This window comes from Lytechinus variegatus, chromosome 11 (assembly GCF_018143015.1).
Source record: "Lytechinus variegatus isolate NC3 chromosome 11, Lvar_3.0, whole genome shotgun sequence".
Taxonomy (NCBI): domain Eukaryota; kingdom Metazoa; phylum Echinodermata; class Echinoidea; order Temnopleuroida; family Toxopneustidae; genus Lytechinus; species Lytechinus variegatus.
Genome location: NC_054750.1, coordinates 34301226 through 34315908, shown reverse-complemented (window position 1 = coordinate 34315908; position 14683 = coordinate 34301226). Strand labels below are relative to the sequence as shown.

Sequence of the window (14683 nt, the reverse complement as noted above, 5' to 3'; positions counted from 1 at the left end):
AAATTGAGGCATAGGAAATACTATTTTTTCCATGATAAATCAAGTGCGTAGCTTAAGGACCCCTTCTACATCGGGAGGCGAAATAAAGAGGTGTTTGAAAAACACAGCGGGATTTTCATATTGAGTTTTGTGATAATCTCCTCTTGGTTTGACCTTAAGAATGTTTGCCGCAAATTTTTGAAAGATAATTTGTTCAAATAATGAAATTGGCAGTTTTATTGTTTGTAAACAAAGTGCATAGCTTTAGGTCCCCCATCATATAGGCAATGCCCATATATCTAAGTTGCATGTTGAACGAAAACTAGCTTCAGTCTCTTCCATCTCTTATTCTTTCTTTCCTCTGTATTTATTTCATTCCTACCTATTCCCTTTTTCTTATCTTTATATTTCCTGTTTTTTCCCCTTTCTTTTCTATTACTCTCCTTTTTTCATCCTCCGTTTCTAAGTAATCTTCAAGACCACTCCTAGTACCAATGAGGTCCAAACATTACATGTATGGACCTCATAGGCGACATCAGTGCTAAAATTGGGTTAGAGATTTATGTGGATCTAAATTTATTGTAATTTCAACAAAAGTACTAGCTAAATTTGAGGCTTTTGTTGAAATTTTGCTTTAATGATACCTTAATGCTTCAATAAGTAACAAAAAATTGAAAGAAATGAAGGGGAACTTACATTTTGACGACTTTTTCCTGATTTTCTTGGCAGTTGTCCTTCACTTCTGACTCTCGATCGGACCTGATATGCAGATCACGTATACGCGTTCTCGTCAGGTGATCGGTCGGTTATTCTTTTCGCCAGATGTTGATAATTATATATTTCATAACGCAGCGTTCATCGCAAATTTAGCTGAAAGAGATTGAAGTTGAACAGCGCAAGCTTTAATTTATTCAGAAATAACGTTTGATTGCACAAGTTTCGCCTCGGACATTTAGGATCATTTGGTCCCATATTGGCGTAACTACGGGGGGGGGGGTGTCCCTACCACCGTCCACACCGGGCGTCCACAAGCCAGCAATTATCTTTTTTCTCTTTTTTTAACCAAAATGCTTCCCCCCAGAAAAAAAGAACCAGGGTTAAAGAGAAAGACAATTATGATAGAGGAACACAAAATACTTTATTTTTTCAGCTTTTAATGCATCGACTTATAATCAAATATTAAATGGGGCTTAGAACATTTTTTTAAAAAGTCAATTAATAAAAATATTCCGCTCTTCGGGATTTGAGCTTTCATGAAATATCCGATCTTTTTCATGATTACCGAAAATACTTCAAATGTCAAAAAAAAAATTATCGGTGTAGTAGCTGATACCTTGCGCCCGCCTTAATTATTTTAATGTTGAGATACTTTGCTTTAATTTAATGAATTCCTAAAAGCATTAATTCTCAGATCATTTGTCGCAATCGAATGATTCGATTGGTAAGCTAGTTGTATAATTATTATGATTCATGAATTGTTTAAAATGTGTCTCTCTATCAGTTTTGAATATTTAAAAAAATGTCAGCTCGTGCTTTTTGCTCGCAATATTTTGATTAGTAAGAAATTCTTGTGTATGCGAGTTTGATACATAAATAACTAGAGAGAGAGGGGGGGGGTGTCCCTCAGCTACTTGTCCTTGCTTATTCCAATTTTTTTTATTATGCTCGTGTTGTGAGTATTTCAAAGTCTTTTCTTTTTCTCACCCTTTTTATTGTCTCGGAGCTTCCCTCTATTTCTTTGCTACGATGTATAGCCCATCTTACTTGTTTCATTTTTTTATGTTCTCATTTCATTGAAAACATAATTATTAAACTGACGTAGAAGACTTTACAACAAAATTTTGATATTGTTTTTTCTTGTTTGTTTGGCTTTCTTTTTTCTTCTCCTCAGTCCTTTTTCTAATTAGTTTCCCTTTCCTTATTTTATATTATTTCATTTCATGAGGCATCCGCCAACTTATATACAACAACAAACGTTAGAGGCGGATATCCAGTAAGGGGGCGTGGTGGTGTGCCCTCTAAAAAGAGGAAAATAGGAAGGAAAAAAAGCAGGATTTATCTTGGTGAAGATGATAGTGGTGGTGATGGTGGCGGTGATGATGATGATGATGATGATAATAATGATGGTGGTAGTGGTGATAAAGATGAGAATGAAGTTGGTGACGATGATATGATGATGATGTAATTTTGTCTTTAAAAAAATAATAGTGCAAAGGCGAAATCATTTAAAGTTTATTATGAAAATAGCAGAAAAAAATAATTTGAAAAATTGTACGTATGCGTATGGAAAATCTATCCCCCACCTAAAAAGAAAAAAAGTGAGATTTTGTTTTGTTATTTGTGACGGCGTAGGCCTATGCGAACAGCTGTGTGATATAATTATGGTAAAAAAAGTAAATGAAATGCCAAGAAATACATGATAATGACTTTTATTGTACATTCAGTATATCAGTAGATAAATTCATACTCGTTCCAAAAAAAGAAGAAAGTGGGTATATTATGGACCATTAAAAATGGGCAGTTGCTCTATATATTATATTACATAGAATATATAGAGCAACTGCTCGTGTGTAGCGGTAAGTTATTCACCTGATCTACATAATTCATGCGGCGCACGGCGCGTGCGCAATGTTTAATAATTATTGTTGTGAATACAATGAATGTCATCAAAAACATAATAACACAGATCAAATAGTGCCAGCTCGACGCGCAAAATGAGAAAAAAATATATATTTTCTGCCCTGATAATTTGATAACCCTAACCTAACCCAATTTCTAAGTATTTTTATCATAAACAGGATAACTATATACAATGATTGAAATTAACTTTATATTCTTTTGCGAACAAAATGAATATGAAAGACAGCTTTTTGATAAAGAACACAGTTTTAGAGCGTTAGAGCGCGATTTATACCTACAACCGCTAACATAGGCGGATCCAGGGGGGCCGAGGGGCCCGGGCCCCCCTATTGGCGGAGCAAAAAAAGAAAAAAAAAGAAAGGAAAAAAGAAAAGGAAGGGAAAAGAGAGGAAAAAAGAAGAAAGGCAAACATAAGAGGAGGAACATGATTAAATGAAATAACATTAGGGGAAGACTCTGAAAATAATTTTTTTTTAAATCTATTTGTTAGGATAAAAAATTTTCGCTCGCGCTTCGCGCCTTATTGTCTTTTAGGGTATTTGCATATCTTGCTCAATATGGAGCTTGAAAAATCAAACTTTGAAGTCATTATACAAAACATATTTCAGCTGGGAAATTGAACTTTCATTATTTTGTTTCATTTACAAATTGATTTTTAAAAAGTGCTCTGTAAAAATGTCTGTGATATCATCTGAACATTATCATTTTCTGCTTGCGCTGCGCGCTCGCAAAATTTGAATTTTCAGGTACGTATTATTTTCCTGTATTCCATAAAGTTCTCAAAAAGTTCCCTATTCAGGTCAGATTGTTAAAACGTATCAGCTAGCGCCGCACGCTATAGCATTTGGATTAGTCGGTTATGTATATCCCAATATTAATTCTAAATCAAACTAATTTGATGACAGTTTATCAAAAACTTCGACTCGCGATTTCTGCTCGCATTGATAGATATATAATGCCTCTTATGCATAATTACAAAGTGCTTTAAATGTCCAGTTTTCAGGCCATAAAATTAACACATTTCGCGCTCCCATGCGAGAGAAATAGGAAGATGGTCATCAATTTCATATGATGACATAATGCCCTCATAGCATGTTCCGGTCCTATGTAAAAACTCAAAGTAATAAAAATAAAATACATCAGCTCTTTTTTAACTGTGATCCATCACAATTCACAATTTTCCCACAAAGTGTTTGCATTACAGAGCTTAAATTCACCCTTTGTTATATCATATATTTTTAGCTCGCGCTTTGCGCTCTCTTTATTGATTTTCATGATAAGAAAGTTACTTAGAATACCCAAATTCTAGGTCGAAATCTAAAACACACGTTAATTCAGATACGCAGATTGTTCTCTATTTAAATCATTATCCAGTTTCAGATCACAATATCAAAAAGTGTCTGCTCGCGGATAAATAACTTATCCTTTTCATGATAAAACATGAATAGTGCGTCCAGAATCTTTCCCCATAATTTTGTTTACCCATCACATTTCTCCTATTTTCTCCTCCCTTTTATTTTCCATTAATTTTTCTTTCGTTCACTTTTTTTCTGTCCTCTTTTCCCATAATTTATTTTACCCATCACATTTCTCCCTATTTACTCTTCCCTTTTATTTTCCATTAATTTTTCTTTCGTTCACTTTTTTTCTGTCGCCTTTCCCCTTCTAAGTTCTATTTTTTTTCTCGTCTCACCGCTTTTCCTCATCCCCAGCCCTCGATCGACGCCCGTGCAGATTCGCAAACAATATCAAGAGTATATGTCTACTTGCAAGGGCGGAAATCTCTCCCCAAAGGTAGGGGGACCAGGGGCTGGAAAATTTGACAAGCAAAAAACAAACAAAAAAAGAAGGTTTATCACCCTCTAAAGAAGGTCATCTTGACCAAAAGAAATTTGACAAGCAAACAAGCAAAAAAAAGGGGGCATGCCAAAAGTAAGATCGTCTCTTCCAAAATACATTTCGAATTTGAACGACATGACCAAAAATAGTAGGGGGACATTTCATAATGTGCCCCCTACTATTTTGGGTGAGGGGACATGTCCCCCGGCCCTGGGGTTTGCGCCCATGTGGGTGGGGGTGTTGCGCCTCCCTATCGGGATCATATCACAGCGAGTATACACTCTTCCATATTGGAAGAGTGTTTACTCGCTGAGATTTCGATCTCACACATAATTTTATAAAAAAAAATAGAACAGCTACGCCTTGAACACAGGCCAAAATGCCTAACGATTTCTCCGCGGCATTAACAACTCTCGTAAAGGGCGCTCCATTTATAAATAACGTTGCATGAACAGCTCTCTATGGCAACGAAATTTACCGCGGAATTGCAGCCAGCAGCGTGGGAAATTGGCAGAAAATTCAAGAAGAGAACCGGTGAGTACCGATTTAACAGTATTCATGTATTAATTAATATTTATTTAATCATAAGAATAATTTTTTTTTACGGAAAGAAAGCTTAGTTCTAAGCTAGGGCGGCCCAAATGCGCGTGAGTGGAGTCCCAGTTTCTTAACACGGGTAAGTATTGCGGTGTCGCCTAGAGTGTTCAAGACTTCATTTCCATTCATTCGATTTCAACTTTTTCAAGTTTATCTTCTTTCTTTCAAACTTTGGATTTTTTTCTTTCCTTCAATCTTTCTTTCATTCCTTTCTCCCTTCATTTTTTTTTCTTTCTGCATGTTTTTCCTTCCCCTCTTTCTTTTTTCATCCTTTTTCTTTCACTTTAAGTTTCAGTTTCACTTTCAGAAGTTTCAGTATCATACCTTTTTCTTTGAGTAGGCCTACTTCCCTTTTCTCATTTTTTTTCTTGCTGGTATTCTTCCTTTTTACCCTTTGCTTTTATTTTATTCCTCCCTTCTCCCTTTTACGCTTCTTTTACCATGGCATGGGATCAGGCCAGTAGCTGTGCTCCCTCCCGGATCCAGTCCCAGCAGGACCGGCCGAGGGGCCGCCGGCCGGGGAGCTCGGAGACTCAGTCCCATATGCTACGCATCATGTCTGCTGCAGTGCTGGAACAAATCGAGTTTATATTTGTTATGTTTTTCGCATCAATGCAAATATTTATTAATAAACATTCAATTAAAGGATTATTAAATGCCACCTTTACTTGACATGCGTTTCATTAAACAATTACCCCCGAAAATAATGTTAATTCAAACTTATTTTTTAACTCACCAGTGCAGTCCCTGCCGAAACGGACGTTTGTGTTGTCAAGCAACGCGGATTGAAATTTTCGACCAATCGCTTGGTCTCTTTTTTCCCTCCTGTCGCGGTATGGTGTCGGCAATACTGACGCATCTCAGTTCAAATTTGTTTTCTCTATAATTTCTACTCATACAAAAAATTATGTATATATGAATTCATAGGTAAAATCGTGATCAGTATCCCGATTTATGTGCATGCCATTGTTTAAAAACAAGGCGAAATTGGATTATAAAACTAGTTCCACTCAGCGCAGTTTTGCAATGGGGGAAAATTATTGGTCCAGTATACTCATTCACTGGATGACCCCTAGAACCCCCGGCCTGGGAAGCGAGGGTGCTTCGATCAGCACCCCCAAGATTTGTATATTGGGTGCGATGAGTGTTAATGGTATGCTAAAAATAAACATTTTGCCAAAATCATCTTCATTTTGAAGTGATAAAACTTTTTTCTTCTACTTCTTCTTCAGTTTTTTTTTGGGGGGGGGCGGGGGATCGAGGGGTGTATTTTCACAACCAGCACAATTTCTTCATGTTCCCAGCGCCCTGATGCACTGAGGGATCAAACATTTAGTTTTTTTTTATATAATTATTTTGCATTAAAATTAGAAAGATCAGAATTTAGTAAGAAGAAATTAAGCGGTTGGCTCTTATTGTGTAAGGGCAAATCATTGACACAATTAATACGCTATTAAAAAAAATACGGCCTATCTTAATTAAGGTAAATCTCGTTACATGGCATGTTACTATTTGATCTCATTAACTATGAATGCACATGCCTTAAAATTATTGTCTTAGATATGTGAAGGATTATCCCAAAATGCATTCTATCATTGATAAATTTACCAATTACATATATTTCAATCGAGAGCCTGATCGAAATCGGTATATATTATGTTATTTGTTAATATAAATCATGGCTCTGAGAAGCGGGGCCAGTGCTGAAGATTTCTTTAGGGGTGCTGCGTGTATTTTTCTCATATAGGCAGCATCCCCTGGAATTCTAAAACTTGAGAAATTTAACAAAAATAACTTATATTTTGCAGTGAAACTTTTTTTCCTTTCAAAGTTACATCGGCACCCCCAGTAAAAAAAAATGATACAAACCCCACTTTAATTACATGAAATAGGCTGTAGGATAAATTTTATTTGATGCACCCCCCTCTTAATATAAGTAATTTTGATGAATCATATAAAAAGTATGATCATGATAATAAGGAGGGATGGAAGATGATGACTATTATGGTGACATGCATAACCAACTTTCGTGACTTATTGAATACCATTGCTTTCGGAAAGATTTAGAAAACGGATTGACAGAGAGAGAAACAAGTCCAAGATGAAATATAAAAAAGTGTTTATAATTTTTTTGTTTTACAATGACATTATCTATTCAGAATTTACCCATCTCAGGAATCCAGAGCATCGAGGAGTGTACCTTTGTTAAATTTACCATATCCTTTCGAATATTTTCATTTCATTTTCATTTATTTGTTTTGCAACAATTATTTTCATAGCACAAATCTGGACAAGAAAATACATACTAGTATTTAATATTTGACATCACTGTTACTTTCTTTTAATTGAATATTGCTTCTAGTTGATATTTGTTTTTCATTGCGTTTTTATGACTATTGCTTTATTGTTTTGTATAACTAGATGTATCACATTGTGCTGCACTCGACCCAGGTGAGGTGAATGGGTACCCGGTATAGGAACAAACTCCTCGAATGCTCGAGCGCCCACGAGGTAGCCGTGCTAAAGCCGGGGTAATAAAAGGGCCCGCTGGGAGAACAGTTTTCGGAGCTGAAGTGGCTACACTGGGTAGATATGCCGCTATTATTATTATCGCATAGATGTTATGTTGAATGATTTATCTTGAATGCAGAAATAAAATAAAATCAAAATCAAAGATTATGAACAAATATTTTTCTATATAATCATCAAATGTATCATACATAAATAAATAAACAATTTATAGGATGGTTGTAAGGATCGTCACAAAACGAAGCTTGAAGACAAGAAAGCCCTGCAATAGCTAAAATAATTATATCTACTACGTGCAGGTGCATAAAGGGACTGGGAGCGGTGAGGAAAGCATTATTTATTCAAGTTTATGAAATAAAATAAATGGAGAAGAAAAGAAATGAGAATTCAAATTTATAAGAGGGTATCAAAGGGATCGAAAGAATTGTGAAAATAGTTTGAGGTTACTATATTTCAGCTGGTGCTTCTCGCTTTCAATATTGATTTGTATAATAGTCCTATCAAAAACATATTAAAAAAGAAGAAGCTTACATTTTTCGTAAAAGTGATGACAGGCATGCTTTATTTCCACTTGGCCAGAATTAAATCTTATCAATATTTTTTTTTATTTAGCAATTAGCATTCTGCGTCATATATTGGGCAGATAAGTCATTCGCTACATTTTGAAGTAGATATGTTTGGAGGCAGATGACCTGTTTACACCAATGTATGGACTGCCTAACACCAAAAATATGATAAATTAAATCAAATTCCATTATACTTTTAAAAGCAACGTATATTCATTATGATTCTGATTTAGGCCTATATGCCTACACACAAATACACTTTAATCCCTTCATCACTATACTAAAATTTTTGATGTATTTTATCTGCTCGAGATTTCACGAAAGTTGTCAAGATTTTGACCCCGACTCTTATACGCGAACCTCCACCATTTTGGAGATTCCTGAGTACTATTCACGAGTATATAATTATTAAATCTACTTAATTTTTATTCTTGTCCAGAGAAAGTTTTTTAAAATGCAATGCAATCTGCTTGAAAATGAGAGTACAGATCGTTATTCTTTTTATTTGATCATGGCATATTCTTACATAAGTATCATTGGTTCAAAGTTAAGTAAAGTAACGTAATTGGCATGCAGATGTTAAACGGCTCCCATGAAGCTGTAAATAGTATTTATTCAAAACACGCTTTGCAAAACAATGAACTTAATTAAATAGTCTATCATAGAGTGCACTTTGCAAAGAAAAGCGAGGTCACGTGTACAGAACGGAGTTACAAGAGTAAAACGGACAAAAGAGCTGGCTTACAAGCACGATCATAGATGAGAGAAACTATTAAGCCGGATCCGTGGCTTAATTGTAAGTCAGATCAACATCCGGCTTAATCTGCATGTCCCTCAGTCACTGTGACGTCACCAGAAAGCTAAACTGTAACTATAGGCCTATAAAGATCGAAAAGTTGACATTCAGTCACTTGACTTTGAAGGTTCAACACCGTTAGAGCTCTTTGCTGCTAACTTGATCAAGCTAGTTTACAACTACCGAATTTTCCACTGGCTTTTTAGCACTATCTCTGGTAATTGTTACCTCTCTTTTGCTTAAAGATGCTAGATATTGTTCGTCTAATTTCTGCCAATTTAGAACATTTTACTCTCGTTGTCATTCACTTCATTTGATACCATTTATTGTCTTAAATTTACAGGCGACGGCATGGATTTTGGATGGGCTTCATCAAATTTTGGAGGCGGGAGACGAAGCGTTTCGCCAGTCTCTGATGAAGAGAGGGATAGAGACTTTGGTACAGGAAGACGATCGAAAGCTGAACCCTGGGATAAAGGTGTAAGCGGAAAACAGAACAAGACATTCGTCGATGGGACCAATAGGAATCGTTCGGTAATTATACTTTATTATAACTATAATGAATTACATTGTTTTAGGGAAGGACTTGGATGTTGATTATTATGCAGATACAAATGTTTCCATTTGGCATATACCTCATTGACTAAATGTCAACTTTACTCGCACTAAAATGTTAAGATATAGCACTCTTTTTCATTATTTTTTGCACTTCTGGGGCAATTTAGACGCTATATATTAAAGATGAATTATTGTGACATTTTCTCCATATTCATGTCAAGAAATGTAAGGTCTGGTTGGAACCGTTTTAAGTGTCTACCAATCCTTGTTCAAAACTCTTTTTTATTAACGAATCTAGGTCGCGTACATCTTCACCGACAGCCAGCTGAGACCTGTGGTGCAAGGAGAGGTAGAGCTGCCGCCAGGCCCTGTTCATATGATCATCAACAGCACTCCAGGTGGGACCTGTCGTCATGTCGAAGAGGAGCTCCTGGACTTCCAATGGGAGCTCGATCCTGACGTTGTTCTGGTTGCCGCAGGGACCAACAACATTGGCTTCGGCTCCGAGAGCTTGGGCGTTGCTTGCAAGCAGTTCCGTGGTCTTTTGAGAACTGCTCGTCGTATGACACCCTTGGTATGTGTGTTTTCCCCCTCTCTCTTATTTTGTCATGACTGAATCACCAAATATTCACTTCACCCTAGTATAATTTGCCTACAGCAGCCGAAAAGGGATTCAGGGATTATTCAGGGATTATGTAATGCATATATATTGTCATGATTACCATATAGTATCAGTACATATTTGGTGGTGACGTAAGTCGATTTTTCAGTGTTCTTTTGTATTTCTACATTATACTAGTGATAAAAATCGCACGGTTCTCTCGCAGCATAAGTAAAAATCCTCTAGCATGATGAGACTTTATCACATGCACAGCCGACAGCGTAAGGATCCAAAATAACTGTCGCAATAGTTTAGATATAAATTATTGATTACACGATATATAAGAAGTCTTTTTTTAAATTTGTTTTTCTCGTCACCCTCGTTGTGCTTCAGAAAGGATGAGGATTATAGTTATGTTAGGGAGGAGCACCATAACCTGGATTTTGTTTCTATCTCGTCACCCTATACAGGTTCTCGCCAGCAGCATCGCTCCCCGTCTCGACAGGAAAGGACGCCTCGTCGACGAGTACAACGACGCTTTTTACAAGATCTGCAAGGAGGAGGGGGCGACCTGGCTCGACATCACCGACTCCTTCCCAATGACCGAGAGGAATCTCTGGGCCCGTGACGGACTCCACATCAGCGAATGCACCGGTCTGCCTCGGCTTTTGAGGGTGTGGCATCGCAGGATGGTGACGACTATGTGGCCCGGTGGCGCGTTTCCGTTTTACACCCTGGCGAAGGCATTTTCCGGAAAAGTAGCAAAAAAGCGACTAGTGAAGAGTCTACGTCTACGTTTGTTTACATTATCAGCTGGGCGCGCGATCCAAAGTCAGTCCGCACCGAAGTTATCCGCAGAACATACTTGCAAATCCAGCTGAGCCTATACTTCCCAGGTTCAATATGAATGTTTGCCTTGATCATTTGCCTTGCCGATTTCTGTCTCTCTATCTGTCTATATATCTATCTCTATCTATCTATGTAACTGCAGTATCTATCTATCTAATAATCTTCTCTGTCTCTCTCTTTATCTAACATCTATCTATCTCAAATTCTCTATCTCTATCTATCCATCCACCTCTCTCTCTGTCTCTCTCTCTCTATTTCTATCTATCTATCTGTCTTGTCTCTATTATCCGTCTTCTATATCTATCTTTCGGCAGCTTCTAAGTGTATCAATCCATCAAACTTTAATTTGTCTTTCCATTATAAGTATCTGTTTCTTTTGATTTTGTCTGTCATTCTATTCATTTAGTTAATAATTTATTTTTAGAAAAAAAACTATCATAAACAACGCGACTGCAAAAGCATGTTCGGATTTCACTCCTGACTGCCGCTCTCTCTGTACATACATGAAGTGCCGAGGAACTCTGTGCTCTGATCAGTAACTGTGCAAATTGCATGCGGTGGTGGACTCGCCTGTGTCGCACGCTGCATGCAACCAGCGACGTGTGTAGACTCTTCACTAGTCGCTTTTTGGCTACTTTTCCGGAAAATGCCTTCGCCAGGGTGTAAAACGGAAACGCGCGGCCCGGTGGTTCGTGATCGACCCGTCTGCAGGACGCCATCTGCAACCAAAAGAGAAGTATCACCTTTTCTCCAATTATTCTATTTAGTCAATGAAAATATTTTCTATTTAATCAAGAAATTTGCAATAATTAAATTAAATCAAATCTATTTTTGTGGTATATAAGTAAATAAAAAAATCGTATTTTCAAATTGTTTGCATATCGATATTTATTTCGATAATTTCATCAAAATAGTGATGTATAATCAACAGTGATCAATGTTTTCTGTTCAAGTTATAAATTCCAAATAAAAAATGGAAAATTTTTAATCAAATAAACTGCATTCTCTGTATAGGATTCTCGTATATTTTTCAGCGCTAATGATTAAAAAATAATTTGTATTTCTGTATTTTACTTCCTTCTTACTCGTTCTTTTCTGAAGCAGTTTTCTTTCATGTGTTCTATTGTGTTGTTTGTACTGTTTGTCTACGTTCCGTATTTGTATATTTGTTGGCGGTATGGTGGGGGTTGAAAGACACGACAATTTAAATCACTCGGACCTGAAGTCTGTCTTCATCCTCCGCAAGTCAAGTCCCTGGCTCCTCGTGCCACCGCTGGTTTCGACAGAACGGGACCTCTGGCTCGGGGTATCTAAAATTTCGAGTACCCTAGATTATTTTACAATTTGTGTTATTTTTGTTTATCTTGAATTCCATTAAATTCAGAGTCTGTATATTGGGAGGGACATCACAAAACACAAAAACAACATTACGAATGTTGTTGGGAAGAGGGTGTATGGGTAAAGCTAGTTTTATCTTGATTGTTGCAAATATGAAAAAAATTAAACATATGAAATAAACTTTAGAAAATTCTTCATATCCTAAATCCCATCACCAGTCATTAATATTTTCATTGAGTTTACAGCAAATGCCGGGAGCAAATGCAATTGCTCGAACGTCAGAGTCGTTTTTCTTGATTTCATTTCTAATTTGCCACTACGACTGAACTGCACCGACACTACATTTATAGTTATCTTAAATATTAGCTGTAAAATATCTAGTATGGAAGTTATGTAAATGATTTTTCATTCTTCGTTGATATTATTTTTAGACTGTTTCATTCTTTCTTCATTCGAGTTTGCTTATGACGATATCATGCCATGTCAAAGACGGCTAAATCCCCGCTAAGCCCAACACACAATAGCGCCATCTGCGAGTTTATTATTAATTTTTTTTATTCCTGATCAAACAGACCTATTAATATTAACATTAAAGGGATGGTCCAGGCTGAAAGTTTGTATAGCTTAATAAATAGAGTAGAATTCACTGAGCAAAATGCTGAAAATTTCATCAAAATCGGATTACAAATAACAAGGTTATTGAATTTTGAAATTTAGCAATATTTTGTGAAAAATAGTTGTCATGAATATTCATTAGGTGGACTGATGATGTCACATCTCCACTTGCTCTTTTGTATTTTATCATAGGAAATTAGGTTTATTCAATTTTTTTCCTCCAAGAACTAGAAAATTGGATTGACAACTGATCTAGTGCATTGGATATCTATTGCTGCAACATATTTCATTATAAGGGAGACATGTTATTTACACAAGTTTGAAATAATGAAAAAATTATGATTATATTATAAGAAAATGGAAAGTGGAGATGTGACATCATCAGCCCACCTAATGAATATTCATGACGACTGTTTTTACAAATTATTGCTAAACTTCAAACTTTATTAAACTTTAAACTTTATTATTTGTTATCCAAATTTGATGAAATTTTCGGCCTCGGTGAATTCTACTCTATGTATTAAGATATAAATATTTTCAGCCCGGACCATCACTTCAAAATCTTGAGCATCGTTTTGAATAAAAATGTTCTTTACCACCTCAAAGTTTGTCAGCGGTTTGTCATATAAAATCAAACGAATCAACATTATGCAGCAGAGTTTTCAATATTTTGTTTAAATAGCTCGTCAGTATAATAGGCCCGGAACTCATAACTGGGTCAGTGGCATACAGAGGGGGGGGGGGGTGCCCCCAAATGAAAAGGTGTAAAAGAGAAAAGGAAAGAGAGAAGGGTACACGGATACACCTACAATCAATTTTAGAGGGGAGCCCAACCAAAATAAAGAGTTATACCTCGGTCACATTTGCTCTACGACGACCGTATACGGCGAGTCGAAAACAGTCGTTTTATTAATTTTTATTCGAACCGCCTATATGCAGCCCGTATGTAGCTGCATGGTACAAAAAAACAAGTTAAAACGGCTGTTTTCAATTCGCCGTACAGGGCAAATGTGACCGAGTTGTAAGACGAAAAAAAAGCTGATGCGAAGTTTGAACAATATCGGACTATAACAGTAATAAAGGAACTTATGATTTTTTTTTAAAAGTTGTAACAGTCGATTGGTGATCACTATACCCATGGAGACTTCACAGTGGCCGCACTTGTGATGTCACAGTGATGTAACGCAAATTAGGACTACTCTTTCAATCAATTAAATATATAAAATGAAAAATTTCAACAACAACAAAATTCCGTCATGAGGACATTAAACGAACGATGAGTTACATTTTTATTTCTCTCCCAAAAGAATCGGTATACTGAGCAGAATACCACAAAAATCCTGATTTTTTTTACTATGGGAAAGGTGTCCTTGCCTTGCCCCTTGTCATAATTAACTTACCAGGTTACCAATTTGAAATTTAGTCTGGGGATCCCAATTTCAAGGCAGATATACTTTCTTATCGATTGTCCGATTTCTGCTTTCACCGTTCTGTTTTTCTCATTTAGGTTATTTATTTATTTTTGGCTTAGACTAGGGTTAAATTCGATACCCCGCGCGTGTACGTGTCTGTATAAGAGAAGGTGAGAAAGAGAGAGGGGGGGGGGGGGGTAAATATAAAAACGTTTGTTTATTTATTATGTGGCTAAAACCATTATCGAGGCTTGTATCGATTGGATAGAGCGAGGCTATTGTAGTCTGAAAATAAATCGATAGCATTAATTCTCAGCAATGCATTCGTTTTATGAAAATGATCAATAATTTGAAGAAGAAAAAT

The 14683-nt window shown here is 36.4% G+C and overlaps 2 protein-coding genes across 3 annotated transcripts in view; one reads left to right on the top strand and one right to left on the bottom strand.

Moving 5' to 3' along the window:
* LOC121423597 (dynein intermediate chain 3, axonemal-like) overlaps window positions 1-5929 on the bottom strand; it is a 53684-nt gene extending 47755 nt beyond the window's left edge. For both annotated transcript variants that reach the window (XM_041618978.1, XM_041618979.1), the window contains exon 1: window positions 5792-5929. In XM_041618978.1, the coding sequence (XP_041474912.1) occupies window positions 5792-5914 (123 nt within the window). In that variant the 5' untranslated portion in view covers window positions 5915-5929. The remainder of the gene's footprint in view (window positions 1-5791) is intronic.
* Window positions 5930-9066: 3137 nt separating this feature from the next.
* Window positions 9067-11722, top strand: LOC121424360. Its single transcript, XM_041620019.1, has 5 exons — window positions 9067-9163; window positions 9290-9480; window positions 9803-10078; window positions 10576-10820; window positions 11644-11722. The coding sequence occupies exons 2-5, from the start codon at window positions 9298-9300 to the stop codon at window positions 11648-11650; spliced, it is 711 nt and encodes a 236-aa protein (XP_041475953.1). The 5' UTR covers window positions 9067-9163; window positions 9290-9297; the 3' UTR covers window positions 11651-11722.
* Window positions 11723-14683: the final 2961 nt, after the last annotated feature.

What these genes read in the sequence shown, in the direction of transcription:
- LOC121424360 (XM_041620019.1), top strand. Translation starts at nt 9,298, where the DNA reads ATGGATTTTGGATGGGCTTCATCAAATTTTGGAGGCGGGAGACGAAGC. An exon ending in GGACCAATAGGAATCGTTCG is followed by an intron (nt 9,481 to 9,802) that starts GTAATTATACTT and finishes TAACGAATCTAG; the next exon opens with GTCGCGTACATCTTCACCGA. An exon ending in CTCGTCGTATGACACCCTTG is followed by an intron (nt 10,079 to 10,575) that starts GTATGTGTGTTT and finishes CACCCTATACAG; the next exon opens with GTTCTCGCCAGCAGCATCGC.